Raw genomic sequence first — 21,263 nt, forward strand, 5'->3', positions numbered from 1 at the left:
GCCTCCTTAATACTCATCACCCATTTAGACCATTCCTGCCCTCCTCTCCTCCAACAACCCTCAGTTTGCTCTCTGTAGTTGAGTGTCTCATGGGGCACCTGGGTGGCTCAGCTCGTTAAGCGTCTGCCTTCTGCTCAGGTCATGATCCCAGGTTCCTGGGACTGAGCCCCATGTCTGGTTCTTTGATCAGTGGGGAGTCTGCCTCTCCCTCTCTCTCAGCATCCCCAATCCCTGCTCATGCTCTCTCTCTCTCAAATAAACAAATAAAATCTTTTTTAAAAAGTCTCTTAAAGGGGCATCTGGGTGGCTCAGTGGGTTAAAGCCTCTGCCTTCGGCTCAGGTCATGATCCCAGGGTGCTGGGATGGAGCCCCGCATCGGGCTCTCGGGAGCCTGCTTCCTCCTCTCTCTCTGCCTGCCTCTCTGCCTACTTGTGATCTCTCTTTGTCAAATAAATAAACAAAATCTTAAAAAAAAAAACTGTCTTATGATTTGCCTCCCCCCACTTTTTTACTTCTTACCCTATGGTTCATCTGTTTCGTTTCTTCCACTTATGAGTGAAATCATATGGCATTTGTCTTTCCCTGACTTATTTTTCTTAGCATAATACACTCTAGCTCCATCGGATAGTGTTGCAAAAGGAAAGATTTCATTCTTTTTGATGGGTAAGTAATATTTAATTGTGTGTATGCATGTGTATATATACACAAACATACATACATCTTTATTCATTCATCAGTTGATGGACTTTTCGGCTTTTTCTTTAATTTGGCTATTGTTGATAGTGCTGCTATAAACATTGGGGTGCATGTGTCCCTTCAAACAGTATTTTGAATTCTTTGGGAAATACCTAGTAGTGCAATTGCGGGATCGTAGTATAGTTCTATTTTTAACTTTTTGTGGAAACTCCATACTGAATGATGGTCTTTTTTTTTTATTATTTTTAAAGGATTCTATTTAATATTTGACAGAGAGAGACACAGTGAGGAAAGGAACACAAGAAAGGGGAGTGGGAGAGGGAGAAGCAGGCTACCTGCCGAGCAGGGAACCTGACATGGGGCTGTATCCCAGGACCCTAGGATCATGACCCGAGTCGAAGGCAGACGCTTAATGACTGAGCCACCCAGGCGACCCCGGAATGGTAGTCTGATTTAATGATAGTAAGGTATATTGAGATCTCATCTTATTTGCTTTTTTTTTCTTTCCTCTAACCTCAATGAGGTAATTAATTACCCTGGTTTTCATAGCCTTCATCCTTCCTAACTTATTTTTCAAATCTCCTAACCATGAATTTTTCTTTTCTTTTACCACCAATCTCTTTTTCAAAATAGTTTCTCTAGAAAGAAATTTTTGGAAAGATTTGTTTGTTTTTGTGCTAGACATGAATGATTACATGTTCCATTGCAACTAAGAGGAAGGCTAGGGGAAGTTGAAAGATAAAAGGGGGCAGAAATAAGTAGCGTCAATATCATTTTTGAACCAAAGGTTATTTTCTATACAAATTATAGAGTCAGATATAGACTAGAATACATGGTAGATAGTGTCCAAATTTGAGACAGTGTGTAAGTTTGGATAGTAACTGTCAAATGCAATTATAATCCTCCTAAATGGGCTGTTATAACACATCTTATTTGGAAAATCCTAGTCAATCATACAGTTTTGTCTATTCCTGACAGTTACATCCCAACAGCAAACATTCCACTATAATTCTACCACATATGATGGTTAAGCTTGCATCTGTCTATCTATCATCTATCTATCTATCTGCTATCTATCATCACAATCTCTTTATTATGATTCACAGCGGGAATCTGTGCCCAGCCTCTGGGAGCATCTTCAGGAGAGAAGGCAGAGCCCTGGGGAGGAGTATGCAGCTGTGGTGTGGGAAAACAGGGCTTGAAGATGTTCCCCTCAGCTTACTGTCAAGTTACCTTCTACAGAAAAGAACATAGGAAAGGCACAAGGGACCAGAGGACATTGGATCCTCCAGGTTCTTAGTGTTCCCAGAGCCCCGCTCACAAGCCTGTGCTTGGCTGGGAGACAGGTCATAGGCCATCTCTTCAAGGAGGCTGAGCTTGAAGACCTTTGTTTCACAGGGATGTGGAAAGGGCTTGCTGTGTACACCTTGCTGTTCTCATTTATGGTCACGACAACCCGTGCTATACAAACTGGAACATGATTGGGCTTCTTAGTCACTGGCCCTGACCAGATGTGACACACTGTCCAAAATCTGGGTCATCAGGACCTGTGGCTCAGAGGGAAGAAGGTTTTCCTTAGTGCTTTTTGGGTCTAGTGGAAATTCGGTCACCTCTTTATTTTCTTTCCTTTCAAGGTTGCCAAAAGCAGTGGCAACAGGAAAGCATGATGGTTAAACTTTTAAATTAGAGCTACATGGCTGTGTCATAATTGCAATCTAATTCCTAATGATTAATACCTGTCCTTTTAGCCACAGATCTTGAAAGACAAAAACATTTCCACCAGCTCTGACACAGATCAAATTCTTTAGTTATGAATATATAATAATATATAACTTACCTTTAGATGTTTCCCAGCATACAAAAGAATCAATTAAAGACAAGCCTTGCTTATAATAAAATGTAGTTAATTCCAGCCAATCAGCATCAAGCGTACTAATGACAGATCCTTTTCTTGTTACTTTCATTGACAGGACGCCTTCCTGATAGGTCCAACAGGTTGATTCATCATCAAAAACATTGAATACTATATACAATTTGTTATCTGGGGATAGATGTTCAGAAAGAAGAAAAAATATTTATTCATTTATTAAAAAGTTTCCTAAAATTTTCTTTTATTACTCATGTATTTCAAGCAAACAGATAAGTATAGAGAATTAATAAAATTACGTACCACTCAGCTTTATTAAATGTTAACCTTATGCCATGTTTCCTTTAGACTTTTTTCCAGGAAATGAGAAATGGATGTAGTTGAGGCTCACTTTGTTATCTTCCCTAATCCAATTCTCCAGAAGGAGCTACTATAATGATTGGGTGTTTATTATTCTCATTCAAACTTTTACTCTCTTAATGCACATTTATGTACCTATTAATATATATCATGTTTTGCAGTTTAAAAAAACATTTAAAGCAGTATGATATTGTATATATGCATCTATTAATGGTCTTTTTTTTTTTTTAAAGCTTGTTTGTCAGTCAGGGATTTTATTTTTATTTTTTTAATTTTTTAAAAGATTTTATTTATTTACTTGACACACAGAAAGAGATCACAAGTAGGCAGAGAGGCAGACAGAGAGAAAGGGGGGGAAGCAGCTGAGCAGAGAGCTGGATGCGGGGCTCGATCCCAGGACCCTGAGATCATGACCTGAGCTGAGGGCAGAGGCTTAACCCTCTGAGCTACCCACTCACCCTATAAACTGATTTTTTAAAAAAGATTTTATTTATTTATTTGTCAGAGAGAAAAGTCACAAGTAGGCAGAGAGGCAGACGGGAAGGAGGGGAAAGTGAGCTCCCTGCTGAGCAGAGAGCCCGATGTGGGGCTCCATCCCAGGACCCCGAGATCATGACCTGAGCCGAAGGCAGAGGCTTAACCAACTGAGCCACGCAGGCAGCCCTAGAAATTGATTTTTTAGAAAGATTTTATATATTATTTGAGAGAGAGAGAGCAAAGTCTTGTGGGGGGAGAGAAGAGAGAGAGGGAGAAGCAGACTCCCCACTGAGTAGGGATCCCAAGGAGGGGAGATGGGGGGAGGGGGCCTCCATCCCAGGAACCCAGATCATGACCTGAGCCAAAGGCAGACACTTAATCAATTGAGCCACCCAGATGCCACTATAAATTGATTTTTTTAATGCTTGAAGTGGAATTAATACATATAGACCTTATTCATTTAGTTAAACTGCAGTTTATTATTCTCATTGATGTATTGTTTCCAAAATTTTGTTATCGTAAACATTATGCATGCCTCTCATGTAGGAGTGACTCTAGAATACTTATTTAGACACTGAACTGCTGGGTCATACCTTCTAGTTTTCCATAAGCTGACAAATTTTTTTTTTTTTTTAAAGATTTTATTTATTTATTTGACAGACAGAGATCACAAGTAGGCAGAGAGGCAGGCAGAGAGAGAGAGAAAGAAGCAGGCTCCCCACTGAGTAGAGAGCCTGATGCGGGGCTCGATCCCAGGACCCTGAGATCGTGACCTGAGCCGAAGGCAGAGGCTTAACCCATTGAGCCACCCAGGCGCCCTATAAATTGACATATTCTTAACTTGGGGGGTGGTCTATGGACCCACCTATATGGTTATGTTTTGGAAGACCAATGCCACTTGTATTGCAAAAGTACTTGGAGGTATGTATGTCATGTGCATTTTTTTTACGTGCATTAAAAAAAAACATTAAATTAAATTAAATTAAATTAAATTAATTAATTAGTTTAGAGAGTGCTCAAGTAGGGGAAGGGGCAGGGGGAGAGAAAGAGAGAGAGAAACTCCAGCAGACTCCACTCAGAATGTGGAGCCAGATTCAAGACTCGATCTCATGACCATGAGATCATGACCTGAGCCCAAAGCAAGAGTCGGATGCCCAGTGAACTGAGCCACTCAGGTGTACCCATGTACATTTTTCTGGACTGAGTCTCCATGGGCTTCAGCAGATTCTCCAAGAGGCCTTTTGTGTGTGTCTCCCTCAAACTCATGTTGCCACCATCCTACCCTGCACACAAAGTTAAGAAATACTGCCATAGACAAATTATTAAGAAGTATATGATTTAAACTATTTAGAAAGTGGAGCCTAGGGACTCCTGGGTGGCTCAGTTGATTAAGCATCTGACTCTTGATTTCAGCTCAGGTAGTGATCTTAGAATTGTGAGACCAAGCCCTGGGTTGGGCTCTGCACTGGGCATAGAGCCTGCTTAAGATTTCCTCTCTGTTCCTCCACGCACCCTCTAAAAATTAAAAAAAAAAATTAAAAAAAGAAAGTAGAAACCAGGGGCGCCTGGGTGGCTCATTGGGTTAAGCCTCTGTCGTCTTCGGCTCAGGTTATGATCCCAGGGTCCTGGGATCGAGCCCCACATCGGGCTCTCTGCTCAGCAGGAACCTGCTTCCTCCTTTCTCTCTCTGCCTGCCTCTCTGCCTACTGTGATCTCTGTCCGTCTGTCAAATAAATAAATAAAATCTTAAAAAAAAGGAAAGTAGAAACTAAAGATGGACAATTTAATTAAATTGGTAGCATATTGGATTTAGAACTTAAAAGGACTGGAATAAACACCTGATGTTGTCGAAGTTAGGATGGGAACCAGCAGGACTTTAAAGGTAGCGTTGTATGGAAGATAGAAAATAGGTCTCTGACCATAGCTCCAACAACTCTTTTGTTCCTAAAATGTTTACACTGCAGGAAAATCGGGATGGTTGTTAGCTAGGGAGCTGGGGAGAAAAATGGGAGGGTGGTGGTGGTGAGGAGAGGTGAGATGAATTAGAAAATGCTTCTGGTTCATTCTTAAAAAGATGGTGCTGATCATGGTCAAGTGGGTCTCTGCCATCCTCAGAATGTTGAGTACATCTCACTACAACCTGGAAGGCCGGTGTATGTGTGCGCGCTGTGTTACACCAGAGTGTGCAGTTTCAGCCCTGGCACAGATCAAAGGATCAGTCAACAACAGTTAACTTAATACAGAACTGATTCTGCGGCAGGCACTGGACTAAGTGTCTTATCTTTAGCAACTTCTCACAACAACCCCCTTTCTATGAAGAAATTGAGGCAGTCTGACTCCAGAGCTCTTAATTCTAAGGTATGTATCGTCTTTGACTTTCTCTAGTAGTGCCTTTTAAAGCATGCCTGCGAAGGTAGCAGAAAACTCTGAGCAGGCCAAAATACATGAAAAAGAAGTCTCAGTTTTTTGGAAGACTTGCCAGTTGGCAAAGTAGAAGAAGACTAATGTTTAAGGTTATTTTAGGATGCAGGCACTATTGTTATATTAATCGTTTCATCATGAATTGCATTTTCTTATTCTAATTGATGATCAAAGAAAGCCAATTAACTTCAAAGGCAAAAACTATCCATGAAATGGGAAAAGCCAAAACTAAAATTCTCACACACTGTTTTTAAAAACAAACATAAGTCAGAACAGCTTTCTATATTTATAGAATCACTTTCTGTATACACACACAGCCTCCATTTTATACAGGAGTTGGTGAATGACTAAATGGAAACCAATTTTCAAAACAAAACTTCCTTATGTGGATGGCATTGTATGACCATGCCACGGACAGCTGTTTGAAAAACTGCTCTATCTTATTTTTGGCTATAATAATTTCAAAAAATTTCAAGACAAGTTTATATTAGTTTATTCGGTGTTTATAATCTTTAGAAATTTACTTTGCCTCACATTTCTAAAAAACTTGAAAAATGTATTTTTGCCAAATTTAAACTATTGCACTATTTCTACTTCTCTTGTCTATTACCTTCTCCCCTTCTGGATTTAGAGTAACTGGGGCTGCCATCTCGGTCCATTTGACACTGTCCACTTTCATGATGAAGTTCTTCCTCAATTCCACTCTCAGATGACTGCCCACTCAATGTTCCTTCATTCCAACTTTTACAGTTTTCCTCTGAAGTGTGTCTCACAGACAGTGTTGATTCTGTATCTCCATCATGGTTGGTTCCGTTGCAGAATTTAAGTGGTGGGTAAGGCTGTGATAGGAATCCAACAAATTTCATTCCTCTCTTAGCAGCTATATTAATCTGAAAAGAGATTATAGAACAAAATGTAAAATTCATTTACATTGATAACTTCATCAGTTAGCCTATAGGCTTATTAAGGAAATCCATAAAAAGAAGTAAATTGATCACTAAGCAAAGACCCATTCATACACAGAGTAATAACCTCCAATAAAGCACTCCTCCTAAGACTACGTCACACTATTACTGTGACTTCTTCAAACAGAACTTCAAACAGATACGCTTTAGAAATTATGAGAACAGGAATCATGTTTTTCTTTAAAAGTTTGCTTTGAGAAGAACTAATAATTCTATAACATGATTTTTGCAGACTTGTTAACAATGGTTTCTCTCATTGAGGCAATATTAAAAACTATTCCAAGAAATCTAAAAACAACACAATCCTAATTAATAAAGAAGAAACATTAATTTCACTTGATCTTAGCCAAAAGGCCGAGAAGCAATGAGAAGAAAGATTAATTTAAAAGCAAAAACATACAGCATTGTTTTCTTGATGCAGGTAAAGAAAAATGTTACAAGTCTAATTCTTTTTTTTTTTTTAAAGATTTTATCCATTTATTTGACAGAGAGAGAGGGAGAGATCACAAGCAGGCAGAGAGGCAGGCAGAGAGAGAGGGGCGGAAGCAGGCTCCCCGCCGAGCAGGGAGCCCGATGTGGGGCTCAATCCTAGGACCCTGAGATCACGACCCAAGCCGAAGGCAGAGGCTTAACCCACTGAGCCACCCAGGCGCCCCTACAAGTCTAATTCTTGACAAATGTGTTGCATATAATGCGTAGGCCTGATTCGCTCTCAGGAAGCTTTCATGTATGCTTATATCTTGATGCTGTTTCTATCGGGCCAAATGCACATGATTAGATTCAATCATGTAAGTTAAAGAATAAGATTCAGGAGCACATAATATAATGAGGTGAAATAATGTGAGACCTTGAGAGTGATGATTTTCTGCTAGGCACCTTTCCCTTACTCTGCTTTTGCTTCATTTCTTTGTTCTTTTTGTATCTGTGTTTTTCTCCTTTGTTAAACTGACAATTCTTTTGAGGGCTAGGACTGTATATACATATATATATTATATGTGTGTGTGTGTGTGTATTAATCATTTCTGTATTGTGCTGTTTTGTACCTGTGGGTGCTCTATAAGTACTTGTTAAATAAGTAAAAATGAAGAAATAACATTTTTTATTTGGTCACTGTTTCAAACATTTAAATTAAATGATTTCTTTAAAGACTTATTTATCTGCTAGAGAGAGAGAGAGAGAGCATGTGTGGGGAGGGGCAGAGGGAGAGGGAGAGAGAATCATGCAGCAGACTCCTTGCTGAGTGAGGAGCCTGGTGTGGGGCTTGATCTCATGACCCTGAGATTACGACCTGAGCCAAAACCAAGCGTCAGAGACTTAACCTACTGAGTCACTCAAGCACCCCTAAATTACATATTTGAAATGTTACCTGGGAGGGGAAAAGACTTATGGTGCGTGTTGCAAATGCAAACACCTATGGTCAGAAATGAAATAAATGAAAAGGGCCAGGAACGGTTGGGGCAAAACCAGACAGCAATGCCCACAAAGGTCACTCAGCTCCAGCCAAAAAAGAGAATTCTGAGCAGGACAGAGGTGTGGGTGTGTGGAGCTGGGACAGAGGTCGACACTGACCCAGTATCATTTACTCTTACAAACGAACATACTGAGGTTGTAACAATGCATGAAGCCTTAAAACTAACCACAAACTGTCCTTCGTATCAGATGTCCTGGGGGAGGAAAGAGAAGGGGTAAGGAGTCATGGTTGTGCAGGTGGGAAAGGGTACATTTATTGTTAGTTCTTTCTCTAGGTCTTATTAGTTCATTTGGGTGAAAAAGTGCAGAAGGCTTTTTCTATTTTCTATTACTAGAAAGTTTTATCTGGAAAAGTCTGGTAACAAATAGAATATTAATGTTTTTTTTGCCCATTTTTTTAAGTTGGAAGATTGATATTTTTTAAAATGTTATTTTTATTTTAAAATCCTAGGAAAAACATTCATAAACCCAATTTTAAAAATAGAGTAAATATTGATATAATGATAAAATGACTTAAAATCTAGCTATTTAACGATAAACTCTTTTTGTAAGACAGCTGTTCCAAAATAACTTTTGGCATCATCTACTGCTCCTGTCCACACATGGGGCAAATGTTCAAAGAGCTCATGTGCTAGGTTTCCTGAAGCTTTTCTCTTCATGAAATAACCCCATTACTCTAATTGCTGGAATAACAGTTACTTTCCTGTTTAAATAGATCTTTAACTGTGTCCAGGAAGTTAAATGCAAAACAAGGGCTCTGATGGTGATCTATCAAGACTAAATTAGTAGTAACATTTTTGTTTCAAAAGAAATTTTTTGGAGTGGATTTATTCCCAGAAAAACAAATCGAAATTTCCCAGAATAGTAGTAGTAAACAGTATGTGTAGGTTGTTTATAAAAATCTAGTCTCAAGGACTGTTCCTGAAAACATTACTGAATGGTGACATTATACCTAAAAGGGAACATCATTAGTAGCTATAACTGGCCATGCACGAAACTACAGACACACATGGCCATTTAAAACTTGGCGACAATAATAGAAACAGTGAACAATTTTCACAGTTGCTTACTTGAAATGCCTTAGGTTTTTGGCTGTATTCCTTTAAAAAAAAGCTAAAACCTTACAAATACATCAATGCAACTAAGAACAAATGTTCACTTAAAATCCCATCAATTTAGAATATTCATGAGTGTATAATTTTTCTGGGTTTAATTAATATGTATATATAGTGTTCAGTTTTTCATTTGAATTTCAATTAAGTTATACTGTGTAGACTTTTCTAGGTCAACAGTCAATATAGTTGTTTAATCTCCATAAACTGTTACATTGTATGGATGTACCATTGCCGCCACCTTGGTTTTCTGATTATTGAGAATCTGGCCCCTTATTCACTGATTATTAAACTATCTTCCTATAAAAATCATTTCCCCCTTTTCATTCTTTTTAAAAAGAGATTTATTTATTTATTTTAGAGGGAGCGTGCACACGCATGAGCGGGGACAGGGGGCGGGACGAGGGAGAGTCAGAGGGAGATGGAGAGAAGCGGACTCCCTGCTAGGAAGGGAGCCCCACTTAGGGCTCCATCCCAAGACCCTGAGATCATGACCTGAGCTAAAATCAAGAGTTGGACACAACTGACTGAACCGCCCAGGCATCCAAGTCTTTCCGTTTTTTAGTTAATTTCTTGGATAGATTCTAATAGAAGAGGTAAAATGGGATTTATGATTTTTATCACCAGACTGATATTCAGAAATATGGTACTAATCCATTACAATGCCAGTTGCAATATACAAATGCTTTCTTAAAGCTCTTTCAACACTAGATTTAATATCTTCAATTTAATTTTTCAGTTAATGTTGGTGAGGTATTAATACTGTTTTACTTAAAAAAATTATTAGTTAGGTTGACCCTTTTTCCAAGTGTCTTTCGTGTTTGCTTTTGTATTTTGCTGTCCATGGATTCTGTCTGTCCATTCAAGACTGGGTATTACTTTCATGTATTTGGATTTGTTTCCTGTAAATTCTAAATGGAGCTCCCATAGGACACATTTGTTGGGAATTCCTCCCCACCATTCTTTTTTTAAAGCTTAATTTTCCTAGTATATAAGTTATATTTATGTACTCAAACTCCTCAACCTATTCATAATTGAGTATGTCTACTCAGTATACTCTTTCATTTTCTTTTGGACTTTTTTTAGGTAAAAAAGTTACCCCTTTATCTCATTTAAAATGTGTGGAGTCTATTTTTCTACAGAACAATTATCCATTTTCCGAGCAACACTTACTAAATGATGGTTGTGCCCCATTTTATTTCATTAGGTTTATTACCAAACTTCTTATATGTGTGTAAATTTATGTCTGGCATTTCCATTCTGTTTCATTGGCCTGCATTGCTGTTTCTAAGTGTACAATTTGGTATGTGTGCTTCGGTATGTTTTAACCTCTGGTAGGAGAAGTCACTGACCTTATTTCTCTGTTCTTTTTAAAGTAAGAAAGGAAACTGATGAAGAAGAAATACAAGTATTTCTCAATACCACATGGAAAAGTATATACATGTACCTTTTCTATCAGTTCTTTTGCTATGTCATTTGTTTGTGTCTCATCAGTTAGAAGATATTCCTCAATCACAAGTCTTGGGCATCTTTGTCTGCTGGGTACTGCTGAATGCTTCGGGCTGTAACAGAGAATATATTCATGTTGGAAGTTAGTTGATTATTTTCAGCTAATATGCTCAATGTTAAAATGAGTGAACAACTCATAAATAAGGTCAAGACAATTTTTTTCCCCCTTAAGCCTAAAGGTTGTCTTCTTAGGTAAAAATATTAGAAAAACAGAATAACTTCTATTAATTTTAATTTTCTTAGTTTAAACTTCTATTAATTTGTTTTCTAATTTAATATGGAAGAAAAAAAATTCACCAGTCATTTTAATAAAAACTGTGAGAAATGATTTCAGATCACTGTTATACCTCATTTTTGTACAGAAGCACAAGTAAGTGTCCTGTGCAAAAAACTATCATCCTGTCTTTTTCCTTTTCTGATCTTTATCCCTTGCTTATTCTTAGTCTTGTCAGAGCACTGCTAAGTCCACTGGAAGTTATGCTAAAAGAGGAACAGTAATTTATACATAGTTTAACAGATTTGTAATTAGGATATAAGCGTTGCTACCATGAGACAAAATAGCATGTTTATTCACTAATGCTTGAAATACCAGATGAGGTTCCATCTCATAGTGAAAGCTGGGGCCTGTACAAACCCTCTCAGATTTCCGTAAATTGGCAGTTACTGAGTAGCAGGGCAGTGTCCCTTAAAAGCACAACTGGAATTTTTTTTTTTAAGATTTTATTCATTTATTTGACAGACAGAGATCACAAGTAGGCAGAGAGAGGAGGAAGCAGACTTCCTGCTGAGCAGACAGCCGGATGCGGGGCTCTATCCCAGGACCCTGGGATCATGACCTGAGCTGAAAGCAGAGGCTTTAACCCACTGAGCCACCCAGGCACCCCACAACTGGAATTTTTTAAAGTCCTTTTTTGTTTGTTTGTATTTTCAATTTTCCTGTTTTTTTTTCCCTCTATTTCATTTTTCTTTCCTTCCTTAGCTCTTTCCTAGTTAAAGTAATCAGTTACTAGGCCAGCACTAGTAAAAGCACAGAGTAAACAGTGTTTACCCTGGTCTTTGAGATGGCTTGATATAGTGCTAGGGTTGTGTAAAAAAAAAAAAAAAAAATTGGTAGGTTATTGATATGTTATTGGTTATTTTCATTCTTCATTGGAAAGGGCAACTGTATTTTGAAAACTATCAAACTTACAAGCAAGGCTGACAAAAATGGTTGCAGTATTGTTTGGGAAAACAGCTATTAAAAAAAAGTTTAAAAAATGGGTTTTACATCCTACTTTTTTTTTTTTTTTTTTTTAAAGCTGGTAAGTCTCTCTGATTTGTGAGAACTTGGCAGGTAGGTCTTTCTGCTGTGAAAGTTTTAAAAGGGAGAGGGAGTTTCTGTCGCCACTATAAATAAAATACTATAGGACAGTTAAAAAAAACTACACTCAGTGAAAGTGGCCTTCATTGGCCCAGTCAGCTCTTTCAGTCCAGTGGCAGGACCTGTAGCTGACGGTTACTCTGCTAAAGGTTCTAGGAACTTTTTGAGTCTATTTTCCTTTTCCTTTGTTCACTAACATCCTCACGTAGGACCCATTTTCTGCAAAGGGGTAAAATCCATGAGGAGCTTTAAAAGGAAGGAGGTGTAAGTTTCCTTCTCTCGGTCCAGGTTGAATTACTGGAAAATATGCTCTAAACCAACCTCCCTAATTATCCTTTAATCCTCATCACTACATTCAAACTTCCTTTTCTTGTAGCTGAAGAAAACTGTCTCAACAGCTCCTCCTCTGTGTCCTTGAGCCCAGGCTTACCTTGATTTTGAGCGCAACAGCACCACTCTGTACATGTAACTTGCGGGTAGGTGTTTCCTTGGCCCCACAGGTTGTATCACAGGATGAATGGCTCCAACAATGTATCCTTTAAGATAGTAGTCTTCCACTTTTGTTACTATATCTGGAATTGAATTTATCTTGATGACTTCTGGGTTCGGCGAAGCTGAAATAGCAAATGCAATGAGAAATTTGCACATTTATAAAATATTACTTTATAAAACATTATTTCTATCTATGTGTGATAATCCTAATGAATAGGAAGCATATGATTTAATCTCAAATAAAGTTACACTAGCATGTATTATAGCTAAATTAATTGTGGAAAAAAGCAAAAGTAACCTTCTAAGCTGGTAGATATGTAATATTACCAATATGATTTAAAGTAGAGTTGCCTTATACATATTTTTCAATTAAGGTAGCTTTATTCTTTCGGATTTCCTTTGATTGACTGTATTCCATTAATAGATACTGAAGACCTACATAAGAGAAACAATATTAAGTTGAAGAGCTAATTGTTTTTACAATTCTGAACAAGATAAGATGCATATTTATTTATTTATTTATTTGTTTGTTTGTTTTTAGATTAAATTAAACTTAAAAAATATTTATTTATTTACTTAACAGAGAGAGAGCAAGCAAGAGAGCACAAGCAGAGGGCGCAGCAGCGGGAGAGGGAGATGCAGGCTCTCCACGGAGCAGGGAGCCCAATATGGGGCTTGATCTCAGGACCATGACCTGAGCCGAAGCCAGATGCTTAACAACTGAGCTACCCAGGTGCCCCCGATGCATAATTTTGTAATATAAAATTAATACAAATATAAAAATTACAAGAGGATATAATGACATTTGTTAAGCAGAGGTCGTCAAGTGCTTTCTTATTTCTACCACGTGTAACACCCCGTGCTCATTCCCAGCAAGTGCCCTCCTTAAGGCCCATCACCCATTTAGTACACCCCCACCTTGTTCCTTTCCAGCGAGCCTCAGTTTTTCTCTTACCTGTAAAGTCTCTTGTGGTTTGCCTTTCTCTCTGTTTTTAAACTTATTTTATTTTTACTTCCCTTTTCCTATGTTCATCTTGTTTTGTTTCTTAAATTCCACAAAGGTGAAATCATAGGATACTTGTCTTTCTCTGACTTATATCACTTATATCACTTATATCACAGAATACTGACTTCAATACTTATATAAATGCTTGAGGAAAGGAATTGAAAAGTAAAGGGAACCAGAAAGTCTTTTTTTTTCCCCCCTGAGAGAGGGAGAGAGAGAAAAAGAATGGGGGGAGGGGCAGAGGGAGAGAGAGAACCTCACGCAGTCCCACACCAGCACAAAGCCTGACACGGGGCTTAACCACACAACCCTGAGATCATGACGCGAGGTGAAATCAAGAGTTGGACAGTTGGGGCACCTGGTTAGCTCAAGCTTAAGCATCTGCGTTTGGCTCAAGTCATGGTCTCAGGGTCCTTGGATTGGGCTCCTTGCTCAGCGGGAGCCTGCTTTTCCCTCTGCTTGCCACTCTCCCTGCTTATGTGCTCTCTCAGACAAATAAAACTTAAAAAAAAAAAAAAAGAGTTGGATGCTTAACTGATCGAGCATCCAGATGCCCCAGAAGCTCTTTTTTAATAAGTAAAATTCCTAAATGTAGAGGAACTTTAAATGCAAAATTGATACGCAGTTGAATTATCTCTTTGAAGCAGGGCAGATCTGTAGAAACTACAGAGCAGTATGTTGTGTACAGTTTTTAGCAAAAGGAAAAGGGTGTGTTATTTGGGAAAACGTTCTTCGTGCTCAAGCAGAATTAATTTAAAAAACAATTTTATTTTCTGTAACAATATTCCTCATTTTCTGGAAAACAATCAAGAATTTGTATCTAGAAATAGGCCTGCAATTTGATTCTCTTGAGTAAAAAAACATATGAAATTAATTCCAGGTATAGGCAATGCTGGCTCTTGGCCTCCTGTCAGTTTGGTCAGCGGAGTCCAGCAAAGAACTGCTGCTAATTGCCTGAACACAGGAAGGAGGTTAAGAGGCAGACAAAGAAGAAGGGTCAGAGGAAATCCCCACCTCCCCTGACACTAAAATCCACGTGATGGAACAGAACCTCCAACCCTGGGTATTCACGCCAGCTTCCCAGAAGAAAATAAAACACTCAATTGGTAAGTTAAATAAACCAAGAGAGATCTGTTTCCTCAAATTCTGATCCTCCTTTGGATTTACACGAATCTATTTACAATATACTTTCTTTATCGTTATGTAGAGGAACGAAAACACAGAGAATCATCTTGGACTTTGAAGGAACAGCTGGGTTTCATGGCAAAACGGCCCTGTCCTGCGTGGTTGTGTGGTGATCACTCTGCCGTTCATATGGTTTTACTCTTTAACGTCCCATCCCGATTTCCAAACAAAGAGAAGGACAAACTATAAAACAGAATAAACTGTTAAGACTAAGGAATGAAACCTAACCTAAACTTATTTTTAGAATTGCATACTAATTCCACAATATTTTAAAGAAATGCAGTCTTTTAATGGATCTTGTTGCTTACTGTCCAAAGTGGAAATGCTTTAGCATGATACCAAAGAATCTTCAGGGTCTGGTCTCTTTGTTCTCATTCAGCCTTCACTCTTGTCACCCGTTTTCTGGTGCGTCTTGCGGGGCGGGCGTGTACTACCGCACTTCCTGAACCTCACCCGCTGGCTCACGCCCCAGGCTTTGATTTCCCGTCCTGCTCCCTGCGCCTGGTGAATCACCTCTTCCCCTGTGCTGTGGTTCTGCTAGTTCCCTTTCAGACTTGATGAGAGTTACTTGTTTTTATGTTTGTCTCTCCTTCAGGGCAAGGAACCTACCTGATGACTCTTTCTATGCCCAGTATTTTCCTTAGGTTATTATGTTAAGTTGGAAATTCTGTTCATAAGGGGAACTAGGAGGTGAAATTTTTGCATAAAGGAGGGAAAACCATCAAGGTTAGCTAATGGAAACCAAAAAAGTTATCTAGTAAGTTCAGGAACAAAAGTACAATTTCTCTAGGACTTGTTGGAGAGAGACACCAAGGGAATGAACACACGGGCAGTGTTGTGGAATTGCTACTCTTTTGATTGTAAAAGTGAAGGTGGTCACGAACCTGGTGAGAATCCAACCAGGGAGAGTTCAAGGTCATATTCACTTCAGACGGCTCTAACTTCAGGCCCCATTTTATGTTCCTTACATTAGTAATATTGTGATGAGAAAACCACATAGAAAAGGAGGTTAAAAAGGAATGAGAGGTGGAGCCACATCGGGTGTAATTAGCTCTATCTTGGAGTGAAAACTGGAGAAATTTGTCCAAGGGCCACATCTCCTCCAGAGAGTGAGGCTGTAGGCTTGGAGAGCTTCTCCATCCTGCTGCTCTGCTTCCCTTGCCGCTGTGCTTGCAGTGACTGTTTGGCCCCATATTGTCTCACCTAGTCTCCTCTCGTGCCGCAAATGGGAATGAAACCCCAGAAACTAAGAACTGAGGATTGGGAGAAGTCTGCTTTCCTTGAGCAATTCAGGCAACCCTCGCTCTGCTTGTTCTCTGTGAAACTGCCACCATCCCAGGGAATGGAGGGCTGCAGCAGCCCATATATGAAAGGTACTTACTGAGTTCAAAAGGCACTTAAGTTGTTAGTAAATATAGAATATTTGAAAATACTTCAATCATTCTGTATTTTACCAGGTGCTCAGAAGTTCATAATAATTAATATTATTTATTTTAGTTCCATAATGCCACCTTCATCATTAAAGATTATATGGTATCTGCTTATAATCTTTATCTGCCTATAATGTGTATGTATTTAATGCCACTAACTGTACACGTAAAAATGGTGAAGATGGGGTACCTGGGTGGCTCAATTGTTAGCCGCTGCCTTCAGCTCAGGTCATGATCTCAGGGTCCTGGGATTGAGCCCCACATTGGGCTCTCTGCTCAGGAGGGAGCCTGTTTCCCTTTCTCTCTCTGCCTACTTGTGATCTTTCTCTCTGTTAAATAAATATGTAAAATCTTTAAAAAAATGGTGAAGATGGTAAACTTTATATTTTCCCACAATAAAAAAGGTTCTATGTCAAAGAAAACATATATCATATATGTACATACTAAAATCTACTTTCTCCTTCTGAATTTGATCACCTTAGATACTTTATATAAATAGAATCATACATTACAGTTGACCCTTCAACAACATGGGGTTTAAGGCATCAGCCTCCATGCAGACAAAAATCTACGGGTAACTTTTGACTCCCTGAAAACTTAACTACTAATAGCCTCCTGTCAACTGGAAGCAACATAAACAGTTGGTTAACACGTTGTATTTTGTACTGTCTCGTTACAATAAAGTGAGCTGGGGAAAAGAAAATGTTATGAAGAAAATCATCAGGAAGAGAAAGACATTTACAGTACTGTATTCTATTTATAGAAAAATCTGCGTGTAAGTGAATCTGTGTAGTTCAAAGCTGTGTTGTTCGTAGGTCAACTTATTTTGTCTTTTTGTGACTGGCTTATTTCACTTAATGTAACGGCACATGGTTCATCCATGTTGTAGCATGTGACAGGATTTCTTTTCAAGACTGAAGAAGATTCCATTGTATGTATATACCACATTTTGTTTATCCATTCATACATCAGTGGACGTTTGAGTTGATTCTACTGGCCTATTGTGAATACTGCTGCTATGAAGGGAGATGTGCTGATATCTGTATGAGATCCTGCTTTCGGCTCTTTCGGACATATACCCACAAGGGTGATTGCTGAATTATATCGTTAATTCTATTTTTAATTATTTGAGGAATGGCCATATGGTTTCGATAGTAGTCACATGATTTTACATTCCTGTCAACGGTGTACAAGTGTTCTAATTTCTTTACATCCTTGTCAACACTTGTTTTTTGTACATTTTTTAAAATAGTAGCCACCCTAATGGGTATGGGGTGATACTTCATTGTAGTTTTGATTTGTATTTCCCTAATGATTAGTGATGTTGAACATCATACGCTCCTTGGTCATTTGTATATCATTTTTGGAGAAATGCCTATTCAAGCCCTTTGCCCATTTTTAACTTGGGTTATTTTGTTGTTAAGTTGTAGGAGTTCTTTATATATTCTGGATCTATATTTACTCCCATTTCATAGGCTGACTTTCTACTGTTGATTGTGCCCTTTGATGTACAGAAGTTTTAAGTTTGTTATAGTCTCATTACTTATTTTTGCTTTTGTTGCCTCTGCTTTTGGTATTATATCTGAAAAATCTTTGCCAAATACAATGTCATGAAGGTTCTCCCATATGTTTTCTCTAGGAGTTTTATAGCTTTAGGTCTTACATTTAGGTCAAAGGTTGTTTTTTTTTTGTTGTTTTTGTTTTGTATAATGGCACTAGTTTATTGGTTTAAAAAGGTTTTTTTTTTTTAAAGATTTTATTTATTTATTTGACAGAGAGAGATATCACAAGCAGGCAAAGAGGCAAATGAAAACTTAAAAATTCATGAAAGTATAAGAAATTTTAAAGTTTATGAGAAATACTATTTACCTGACAAAAGTGAAACACAGATGTATGTAGATTACAGATGATAACTTAAAAATACATGAGCAGAGATGAGCATTTCATTTTTATGAAAGTGCATCTTCATAAATTATAAAATTCAATACAAGAGTAAGGGATATGCCTTGGCTTGGAAATCTATCCTGGCATTAACCACTACTGCTGGCAGGTGATAATGACAGTGGGGATCATTACCTGTGTGAAGTTGGGTTGTTTTCCCATATGGCATGACTAAACAGAGTGCTTAAGGTTTCAGTCAAGAAACCATTTAAGGATCACTTGAACTACAACTGTGAGTCCTAGTTCCCTGTTTCTTGCCTGAAAACTTGCCATTGGTAGCTTCTGGCAATATCAAGGAAGCCCCAGTCGCAAACCTGTAGAATGTGTGTCAGGTGCTTCAGAGAGAAGCCCAACAGTCTTTTAAGAAATGTGGCATTTCCAATGCTCCTGACAGCCCAGAGGAAAAAATTATGTGGAAAAAAGGGGACACATGGGCTCTGAGTTTGAAAGTGATTTGGAAGAATTGGGGCTTGAGTGTAATTAAAGATGTTTTAGGGATATCTTTATTGCACTTAGTTTTCCTTTTTCTATGTATGTAGAAGAGAGGTAGAAGGAATAATTGATGTTTAAAAATGTCTGAAAGATGTTTTATCTTTGATAAAAGTTAAATTACTAAGTGAGAAAGTAGTAAGTCATAGTTTAATTCATATGTTTTTTTTTTTTCTCCCTTAGCAGTACATAAAGTAATAGTGTGTTTTACAATCAACAATGTTTTGGAGTCAATGAAAAATGATAATTATATACAAAGAAGTGTTGCAAATATATTGGCTAAGAGAATGAGGATTTGAAGAACTCTTGGCTGGGTGCTCTAAATGTTAAAAAAAAATCTGAACAAGGATAAATTCTTAAGTTCTTTTCATAGTTCAAAACACAGAATGAGAAAAATCTGATTTACATGTTCATTTGGTGGGGGAAGGAGGAAATCCTAGAGACTTCAGCTGACCACAGATTAATTATAAGTTAGCAGTTAGGGGTGCCTGGGTGGCTCAGCCAGTTAAGCGTCTGCTTTCAGCTCAGGACATGATCTCAGGTTCCTGGTATCAAGCCCCATATCGGGATCCTTGCTCAGTGGCGAGTCTGCTTCTCTCTCTGACCCTTCCCCCTCTTATACTGCCTCTCTCTCTCTCTCAAATAAATAAATAAAATCTTAAAAAAACAAGTTAGCAATTAATCTAATGTGATTATGGTCATCTGAAAGAAAATTGCCTCCACAGGAAGCTGGCTCACTGACTTCTGTGCTCAGTATAGCAACACTGGAATACTTCCTGTTTGTTTTCCTTCCCCTTACACATTTATCACCATCTAAATAATAACCAGAATATACTGGTGTATTCACCTGGTTATCTTTTTCTAAAGATTGATTTTATTTGAGAGAGAGAGAGTGGGAGTGGGTACCTGTCCCCACACATCCATGTGGGTTGGGGCAGGGGCAGCGGAGAGAATCTTCAAGCAGACTCCCTGCTGAGTGTGGAGCCCAAACTGGGACTTGATACCTTGACCCGTGAGATCATGATTGAGCCTAAATCAAGAGTTGGAGGCCCAACTGACTGAGCCCCCCAGGTGCCCGTCACCCCGTTATCTTACTTAAGGTCTGCCTCCCTCGCCACACTGAAAGCTCTATGAAGGCAGGGGGATAGTCACACTTTGTTCATCACCATTTCTTTATACCCGGAACAGTGCCTAGCACACCGATGTTCAGTTAATATTTGTTGAATTAATAAGTGGATTATGTTCAATTTAAGGGCAAAATCAGATGCAGTTTCAAGCTGGAGTTCATTAAAAAAAAGATGTTCAGGATAGTGAGGGTTCTGATGGCCCTTATAGGTGTTCTGCAATTATGTGCCGAGTAAGGGAGGACCAGGATGCCATCTGGATGTATGTGAAGGGCTGTCCCACAGAAGCAGCAGGCTAGTGTGGCACTGGCTGAATGGTGGAGGGGCCAGCCACCTGGAGGAGTATTCACCCCAGCTGCAGGTGGCCGGGATCACCCACTTTCCCATGACACGCCTGCAGCCTGCAGCTCCCCTAACTACCAGGCGTGATTGGACTGAGGTGGTGTATCCCAAACTTAGGTCACTGAGCACACATTCACAATTTTCGTCATATCTGAGTACCATTGGATTTCCATATTCTTAAATTTCCTCTTTTAATTTTCTTTTCTTTTTTGTTTTTTAAAGTGTGGAGCCCAGTGCGGGGGCCTGAACCCACGATGGTGAGATCAAACCTGAGCTAAGAACAAGAGTCAGATGCTCAACTGAGTCACCCAGGTGCCTCTTACTTTTCATTTAAACTTCCACTTATTTCAAAAGGAATCTATATTTCTCATATGACCATAAAAGCAGAATCACTTACCATAAGTAGAAAGCTGCCATACAAATGAATGCAATGAAAATACTAGATTCTAGCCAGACACTGATCTCTACCAAAGATTCTGAACCATACCTCTGTTCTCTCTTTGTTGAAAAGGAAAATTAGCCATTAGAGAGGTGTTAAAGATACATTAATTCCAAACTGATTGGAAGGGCTAAGAAGAATTGAAAAGGGCAGAACTATGAGACTCAGTGTTATTTCTCTGCCTGTGTGTACAATTTGAAAGCATCTCATGTCCAGTGCCAAGTGATTTGGTCGAGGCTCAGAGACCCATTGAGGAGGAGCAAGGACACAATGACAGTAACAAGGAGACAGATGACATCAGAGGGATAAAATGAATTAAAAAACTAGATAAAAGAACTATAAAAACTTTACAGTTTAGGGTCGCTTAATGGGCTTTCTACACTTCATTGTCCCAAACTGATCATGAAAATAAACTCATTCCCTCCATTCTCTTGTTTCAGAATATGGTTTTCAAAGGCAGAGTTATGTAACATGTTAAAAACTATCACCAAGAAGATAGTTATAACAGAATAACATTGGTGCTTAAGGGGGTTCCTGTTCAGGTGGAGAATGTATTTCTAAGGAACACCTCGTTCTCT

General features: G+C 38.7%; 1 protein-coding gene across 1 annotated transcript in view; it reads right to left on the bottom strand.

The window, feature by feature from the left end:
- The window catches only part of RFTN2 (raftlin family member 2), a 70,219-nt gene that overhangs the window by 37,406 nt on the left and 11,550 nt on the right, over positions 1-21,263 (bottom strand). The window contains exons 2-5 of the mRNA XM_004772171.3: positions 12,668-12,851; positions 10,816-10,930; positions 6,432-6,711; positions 2,534-2,737 (exon numbers count right to left, since the gene is read on the bottom strand). Coding sequence (XP_004772228.1) covers positions 2,534-2,737; positions 6,432-6,711; positions 10,816-10,930; positions 12,668-12,851 — 783 coding nt within the window. The remainder of the gene's footprint in view (positions 1-2,533; positions 2,738-6,431; positions 6,712-10,815; positions 10,931-12,667; positions 12,852-21,263) is intronic.

This window comes from Mustela putorius, unplaced genomic scaffold, assembly GCF_011764305.1.
Source record: "Mustela putorius furo isolate JIRA1106 unplaced genomic scaffold, ASM1176430v1.1 tig00000275_pilon_pilon_pilon, whole genome shotgun sequence".
Lineage (NCBI taxonomy): Eukaryota > Metazoa > Chordata > Mammalia > Carnivora > Mustelidae > Mustela > Mustela putorius.